Here is an 8,574-nt window from a genome sequence, read left to right on the forward strand (position 1 = left end):
CTCCTCCTCCTCCCCGTGCGGAGGGTCAACATCCGGTACCTCCTCCGCCTCCTGGTATCTAACTGCCTCCTCCTCCTCCTCTCGTACCTCCTGCTGGCGGGAAGAAGAGACCCGAGCCAGACGACTCCTCGATCTAGATGAGGAAGTACCCTCGTCCATCTGCACGGATACTCGCACACGACCCCGTCCCTACGTCGACGCCAGTTGCGCCGCCCACTCGCGTCTAGCCGACGCTGTTTGGGTCTCTCTCCCCTGTCTGATGCGTGCTGGGTTGCCTGCCATATTCCTGAAAACAATTGAAATCAATAAGAATGCGAAACAATTGAAAAAACAAAAAAAAAATCAATTCTGGACCACTTCGGAAGTTCATTTCCGAAACTAGGAATGAAGGTGTTTTCGGAAATGAACTTCCGAAACACCCCTGCGAAGACAAATCCTGCAACTTCCATGGCAGAACCCCAAATGCAAACTTCTAACATGTTATAATGCTTCTAAACAACCTAAATACTATTACCAACCTACCCCTATATCATTTTTGCAATTTCTAACCACCCTAAAATGCATTTGAATCATAGATCTAAAGATTTAGAAACTTACCAATTAAAGTGATTGAGTAGCTTTTGAATGTGATTGAGTAACTTTGATGTAGACTTGAAATTTGAAACTTGGTTTTGCAAAAAAACTTAAGAGAGGAAGTTTGATGGTGATTTAGGGCAAAAATGAATAGGGGGAGGAGCTGTTTTGTTTAATATGCAAAACGCGCAGTATTTCGGAAATGCACTTCCGAAATGCTGTTTTCGGAAATGCATTTCCAAAATAAGACAAATTTTGAAAAAAAAAAGGCGTTTTCGAAGATGAATCTCCGAAAACAGTATTGTTTTGCATTTCGGAAATGCATTTCCGAAGTTAGGGATATTTTGAGTTTTTCGCCAGAGGTGACCAAGAAGACATGGGGTGGATAAAGAATTTTTTTTAAATTTGACACCTTAATGTCATATATATATATATATATATATATATATATATATATATATATATATATATATATATATATATATATATATGAGACTACTAAAATACTCCCTCCGTTTTTTATTATAAGTCGTTTTGAAAAAAAAATTTGTATTTAAATATAAGTCGCTTTACAATTCCAATGAATAATTAATGCTATTTTTCCTATTATATCCTTAAATATTTATTATTCTCTCTCATTTTAATTATATAAATTTATCTTCCATATGTCATTAATGAAGGATAATTTTGTAAAAAACTTCATAATTTCTCATTTTCATACAATAATTATTATTTTTCTTAAAGTGTGTGAAAAGTCTAAAACGACTTAAAATAAAAAACGGAGTGAGTAGTATAGCAAAACTCAATTCTCTCTCTTACTTTTAGATTACATCATCATTACATATCCTTTTTTTACTTCGTTCAAGAAAATATCCACACAGTTGTTTACAGAAATACCCCTTTGTTCCAAGTGTGTTCCGCCTTCAATTCCTCAAACGGAAAACAAATATCCGCGCCGATATCGTAATTTCCCAAAAACCAAGAAAGCAAAATCGAAAACTCTAATTCAGAGTATCCCCAAAATTCTCTTCTGCGAGGAACACAAATTTAGGGTTCGCAAAGATTCAATTTGCTTCTATCTATCCAAATCCAAACAGTGAAAGTTCGTAGCTTTGAATTGGATTTCAACAACGTTCCCTTCTCATTCCGCTTCGCCTGATTTCCATTCCTCAATTTCAACCCCTTCCCCTAAGGTACTCTCTTTAATCATATATAAATTGAAGAATTTGTCTCTTAATCTGAATTGTATGGAAGAACTGTGTTATTAGCTAGTAGAAGTGTATATTAAACCCTATCTCAAATCTCAATGCATGTTTGTAAATTTGTATGGCAGGAGAGGGTGCAGAGTTTGGTACATTCTGTTTGGAAACAGCTATTGTTTTTATTTTTTGACTTAGATTTCCCTCACTCCTTTTTGTTCTTTAGTCCTTTTAATACCTAATTCACAACTTAATTTGTATCTCTGTTTGCATTTGACTGAAAAAGTTTTCATTTTTGCATTTTGATGCTTGTGCAATTCTACATTTTTATTGGACCTTATGTTATTCAAGAGCCTGTGCTCACTAACATGCTTCTTGAACTCCCTTTTGACCATCTTCGTTGTTTCAATTCGTTTCATTTTGATTTTTTTTATTGGACTTGCCTTTCAATGCTCTGCTATTTTGTTATCATTTGACCCTTTTGTAAGTAGCCCTCTCTATAAGTCTTATTTCGTTGCATAGTTCCACTGAGATTCATTCAATGCAACGACTCCAATTTTGGCCTTTCTTTTTGTTTCTTCCCATGAATTCTTCTGGCCGCTGTGCCTTCTTCATAGTTGCCTCACAAGCTTGTTTAATTAGTTTCGTAAGATGCCAACGGAAAAGCCAAGTTCTTCAGCGGTTATTGGTAAGCAATCTGAGCCTGAAAAGCCGGTTGAATCTGATGAGAAGGTCAACCTTGAAGAAGAACCTGAGGAAGAAATGGAAGAAGAGATTGAATATGAAGAAGTAGAAGAAGAGGAGGAAGTGGAAGAAATAGAAGAGGAGGTAGAAGAAGAAGAGGAGGACCCAGAGATGGTAGAGGAAGAGGAAGAAGAGGAAGAGGAAGAGGAGGAGGAGGAGGAGGAAGTGGAAGAAGACACTGTGCCCAACCAGGACATTGACGATGATGAGAAGAAGAAACATGCTGAACTTCTTTCTCTTCCTCCTCACAAGTCTGAAGTTTACATAGGTGGCATTCCTCTTGATGCCTTAATGGAGGATTTGAAAGATTTTTGTGAGCGTATTGGGGAAGTTGTACAGGTATGACTGTGCCATTTTTTATTATTCTGTACGTGTATGTTTATATACAATGTCTCCCATTGACTTAAAGATTGATGAGAACAGGTTCGAATAATGAAAGGAAAAGATTCTTCGGAGAATAAGGGTTTCGCTTTTGTGCTTTTTAAAAATGAAGAACTGGCTTCTAGAGCCATTGAGGAGCTGAATAATACTGAATTTAAGGTAATGTAATAACTTCAGTTGCAAACACTATAGATCCTTCTCTTTTGAAGTTAGTAGCTACTTGGCTTCAATTCAACTCTAATATTTCAAAAATTTCAGATGCGTAATGCAAACACGTAGTATAATTTGGTATGATGTGTTCAATACCTGACAGTATCAATGATCAATTGTCTCAGGGTAAAAAAATAAGATGTTCTACATCTCAAGCAAAAAATCGTCTATTTATCGGTAATATTCCTAGAAGCTGGGGCGATAAAGAGCTAAAGAAGGTTGTGAGTGAGATTGGACCTGGTGTTACCGCTGTTGAACTAGTCAAGGTATGCATTAAGATGTTGTGCATTCCTGTTCCATTTTTAATTGAAAGTTCCTAGTGTTTATTTTTTATGGTCAGATTTTTTTTCTGATACTTTTGTTATGGAGTTGCATTGGCATCATGCACAACTCAGGATATGCAGTTTCTCTTAATTAACTGAACTTTGTTCAATCCCTTGACTCAGGATATGAAGAACATTATCAATAACCGCGGTTTTGCTTTTATTGACTATTATAATAATGCATGTGCTGAATATTCAAAGCAAAAGATGATGAACCCAACATTTAAGCTTGGTGACAACTCCCCAACAGTGAGCTGGGCTGACCCTAAAAATGCTGATTCCTCTGCTTCATCTCAGGTTTCAATTCACATCTCTTCCTTATTTTAAGATGTGTTGATAGTTATGGTTAATATGAAAACAATTTTTTGATTATAATAAAACATCTGCAACTGTGAGGAGACAAGAGCCCATCATTTAATGTACATCTATGTCTGAATTTGCAAGTGCTGCTTTCTAGGTTTTTAGTTATTAAAGAATTATTTATAACAATAATCCTGATAAAATGGAAAGCATGGGATTGTTTATGAGATTTTTGACCTTTTGGGATTTGTTTGGTTTGGAAAATAACCCGTTCATTCTTTTTCACATTTTATATTCTATAATTCTTAAATACTCTCATGGTTAAATGGAAAATGTATCTCCTTCAGTGAGAAAGGAACTGTTACCAACATGATATTTACTTAAATATAACCTACTTGTTGTCACCATAAGAGTACAACAAAAGTGTTCATTCATTTGTTGGTGTTTTTTCTATAGAAGAAATAACAAATCAATATTAGTAAAACAAATAATACAACAAGAGAGGAAACTAAGAAACCCTTATTAATTGAGGCATGAAAAAGAAATGGAAATGACAATGAACTAGTAAAAACAGTAAAGCTCTCCTGTCCCTTTGCTTATCTGTTGGGAACACTCCCTTAATAAACTAAATACACAAGGTGCCACTGAAAGAAATACCCAAATAATAAAGGGGACACTGATATAACTATGCAACATTAATACCGCAAAGCCACCCTTATCCAAATTAAACTTCAATTAGTATTTAGTAACCTTCTGAGACAACTACAGTTTAAAATGAACATTTCCAAAGATGGTAAAATGTGGCGGAATGGCTCAGCCTCACACTAGAAACTAAGGTTGGTAACTAACTAGTAAACTTAAAGTCATACAGTATTTGGTGGTCTTCTATGCAGGGGGTGTCTAATGTGCCTTCACATGCCGTCATGTGGCTAGTTCGATTCCAATACTTGAGCTCCTACAGATGAGTATTTCTTGTTCCAATGTTAGGTTCTAGTATTTTAAGACTAGGTCAGGCCATTGACTGGCTCAGGCTACTGTGTCACGAATAGAACCGCATGAACTAAATAGCGGAACAGTGCTATAGTGCTGCTACATGACATCATTTTATACAAAATAGCGGAAAGCGAATCATAGAACAATAGTGTTTGTTCAAATTATAACCACTATTAAACAGCATTGCGTTGGATTGATCCTAGCGCCTGCCTCATTTCCCACTTTTCATTTATTGTAGCAACACACACTTATGCATCTGGAAAGAGCTTTTTTTGTTTTGTTTTTTAATTTCTTCCATTTTCTACATTTAATTTCTTAATGTCCATAACCGTACACGTTAACCCAGGAGTTAACAATTATGCATACATTACTATCCCTCTTTTTTTTTTTTTTTTTGCTTTTTCTTGTATATAGAACTGAATCTCAAGCACCACATTTCTTCCCTGCATTGTGTTTTTTGCACTCGTTCTTTCTCTCTGCGCTCATTTTTTTTAAAGGATTTTTTCTCAACATTCATGTTTTCTTCCTCCATTCTTTTCTTTCATCATTTCTTCTCTCGTTCATCATTTTTTTGTCTTTACCTTTTCTTTTCTTGCACACTCTTTTATCTTGAAAAGGGATCGGCGTGTCTTTCTTTTCTTTCTTTCACGGACTTATTTTTTGGATAAACTAAATAAATGAGACCCTGTCGGGTTTTGTTGAACTGCCAAGTTGTCATTTTGTCCCATGCATATCCGATCCCACAAACAGCTCAAACAGGTCATAGCACCTGTTTTTGGTTAGCTCGACCGGCCTGATCCAATTTTAAAACACTTGTAGGTTCATTTTGTTGATCAAAGACTGGGACGGTCGAGAACCGGATATTGCGGTTGTGGCTCAGAGGAGACACAACCACTAGTTTTGGATTGCCAAGTTGCCATGTTGTCCTTTAACATATCCGATCCCACAAACAGGTCATAGCACCTGTTCCCGGTTAGCCCGGCTGGTTTGAGCCAGTATTAAAACACTTGTAGGTTCATTTTGCGGTTGTGGCTCAAAGGAGACACAACCACTAGTATTGGATTGCCAAGTTGTTGAACTGCCAAGTTGCCATTTTGTCCTATAACACAAGGTTGTCAAGATCAAGATCTTACATAACATCGGGAGAGAATATCAAGATCATAAAATATAAAATTGTAGCTAAGATCGGAAGATCCTACCCAATTATTTTTGTAAGATCGAAAGGGAGTAACAAGATCGTAAAACATAAGATCGCAACTGAAATCGTAAGATCCTACTAAAATGAAAAAATAATAGTATATATTAGAAGTATTTTTACATGATATATGTTACTAGACAAGTGGATTAGTGAGAAAATGACTCCTTTTCAAATTCTTTAGACATGTATGATTGAGTTTTTATAGGTTATTTCTACCACATGGACAATTTGTTAGACAGTAGGGACATATTTGGCCAATTACTAGATATTAGGGACATTTTTTACAAGTTGACTACAACACGCGATTCTACTTAAGATCGGGATCGTTGGGGGTGAGTGAGATCGTAAAATTTTAAGATCTAGATCAAGATCTTGTGACAACCATGCTATAACATATCCAATCCCACAAACAGCTCAAACATGTCATAGCACATGTTCCGGTTAGCCCGGCTGGTCTGAGCCAATTTTAAAACAGTTGTAGGTTTGTTTTGTTCATCAAAGATTGGGATGGTCGAGAACCACATTTTGCGGTTGTGGCTCAGAAGAGACACAACTACTAATATTGGATTGGGTTATAGCCACCGGGGGTGGAAAACCTGCTTGAAATTGTAACCAGTGGTTGAGAAATTAGGATTCCTGTGGCCAGAGGCAGTGTACAGACAATAGGAAGAGTCACTTGACAGAGACACCGTGGTGAGAGGAGTTTCCGGCTTTTGAAACTTGGTAGAAGAACAGTGGCTAGATATGGTTACAGAGAATGGTACTGCTCTTAGTCATGGTACCTTGTTAGAGAGCCCGAAAGAGAGAGATTTGCGTGTGGGTAAAATAGTGTTCTTAGCTTAAACACAGTCCATTTCAAAGCCTTGAGTGTATTAACAAGCCAACAACTAATCAAGGATTAGTTTTAGAACTAATTAACAGATATGAATTACATTGCTACAGTTATTATATGGATTACTAATATTATAACTTGCGCTCAACTATGCTGCTGATTCTTGATTCTAGACTACTGGTATTAGCTATTGAATTAGTAATCTAACCCTTTATATCCTAGATGCATTACTTTGTTGTACACATTGAATATAGTGAATTCTTAAACATGTATGAACAGGTGAAGGCAGTATATGTGAAGAACCTTCCTAAGAATGTAACTCAAGAGCAGTTGAAGAAGCTTTTTGAACACCATGGAAAGATCACAAAGGTGGTTCTTCCACCACCAAAGTCTGGTCAGGAAAAGAACAGAATTGGCTTTGTTCATTTTGCAGAGCGATCAAATGCTATGAAAGCACTAAAGAATACTGAAAGATATGAATTAGAAGGTAACATTAGAATTTGTTAAATATCAGCATTTTAAAAGTTATGTAACTGTTGCCAATATTGATTAGGTTTATTCTAAGTTTTCAGGTCGAAGTTTAGAGTGTTCTCTAGCAAAGCCACAGGCTGACCAGAAGGCTGTTGTATCAAATATACAGAATCAAGGACTGCTTCCTAATTATCCGCCACATCTTGGTTATGGTTTGATTGGTAATCCGTATGGTGCACTTGGTGCTGGATATGGTGCTCCTGGTCTTGCACAGGTGATCCAAGCTTTTATGTTTTAATTAGATATCAATTTAACTGTTGAGACACCCGCTGGAATGGCTACTCTTATGCCATTGATTTATTCTCAAATTCACCATATATTAATCTGAGATTCTGATGATTGGAGTTGGATCTTTTACAGCCTTTGATGTATGGACCGGGTCAAACTCCCGCTGGAATGGCCATGATGCCGATGCTTCTGGCTGATGGACGCATTGGATATGTCTTGTAAGTAGAACTGCAAATAGCCACTATGTATTACATTTATAGCGTGTTATCATATTGATAGATAGCGTTGCAATAATGATTTGTAAGGGGGAAAAAAGTTCTGATGGCTACCTAGTATCTTGAATCTAGAACCTAAGATTGTATTTTCTTCTGCAGGCAACAGCCAGGATTGCAGCCAGGAATGCCCCCGCAAACCCCACCTTCACATCAAAGAGGTGGCAGGAGTAGTGGTGGTGGCGGCAGTAGTGGTGGGAGTGGCAGCAGGAATACAGGCAGTTCAAGTAAGGGAAGGCACAGCAATGATAATGGTCATGGGCGAAGATACCACCCTTATTAATCTGTCTTTGACCTTTTTTTATTTTATTATTGTGTAATACACTATTGTTTTTCATTAAATATTTATTTGCAAGTTCAGTCTTGATTACATTCATGATTTCAGGGAGTTTTAAATGTTTACTATCTTGTAATTCACATTGATTCAATCGCCATAGGAGACTAATCTTATGTATGCAACCCTGCATGACTAAATCAAATACACAAGCTTTCGAGAATAAATCTAGTACATGGTTGAATTCACTATTAGGAGTGATTGTGAATTCAAATTGATTGATGTTTCAAATAGATTTGACTGTCTCTGGAATTAGTTATAACTAGATTAAGATGCTTTGCGAGGGGTTTTTTCGTGTTTATTATTTCATAATTTTAAAGTTTATGAGAAACATATAAAAGTATAATAAAATAAACGGTACTACCATAAATTTAATCAATATATATATATATATGTATATATATATATATATATATATATATATATATATATATATATATATATATATATATATAT

General features: G+C 36.1%; 1 protein-coding gene across 3 annotated transcripts; it reads left to right on the forward strand.

Annotated features, from left to right (window-relative positions):
• The first annotated feature begins 1,479 nt into the window (after positions 1-1,479).
• On the forward strand, positions 1,480-8,285 carry LOC131601828 (heterogeneous nuclear ribonucleoprotein Q-like). Of its 3 annotated transcripts, none has more exons than XM_058873724.1 (9): positions 1,480-1,766; positions 1,907-2,855; positions 2,940-3,056; positions 3,233-3,373; positions 3,554-3,727; positions 7,033-7,240; positions 7,326-7,498; positions 7,645-7,730; positions 7,887-8,285. In XM_058873724.1, the coding sequence occupies exons 2-9, from the start codon at positions 2,424-2,426 to the stop codon at positions 8,065-8,067; spliced, it is 1,512 nt and encodes a 503-aa protein (XP_058729707.1). In that variant the 5' UTR covers positions 1,480-1,766; positions 1,907-2,423; the 3' UTR covers positions 8,068-8,285. The 3 variants fall into 3 exon arrangements, with proteins under 3 accessions (XP_058729707.1, XP_058729708.1, XP_058729706.1); XM_058873725.1 differs by having other exon boundaries at positions 2,390-2,855; XM_058873723.1 differs by having other exon boundaries at positions 1,481-1,766; positions 2,415-2,855.
• The last annotated feature ends 289 nt before the right edge of the window (positions 8,286-8,574 follow it).

This window comes from Vicia villosa, linkage group LG5, assembly GCF_029867415.1.
Source record: "Vicia villosa cultivar HV-30 ecotype Madison, WI linkage group LG5, Vvil1.0, whole genome shotgun sequence".
Classification (NCBI taxonomy): domain Eukaryota; kingdom Viridiplantae; phylum Streptophyta; class Magnoliopsida; order Fabales; family Fabaceae; genus Vicia; species Vicia villosa.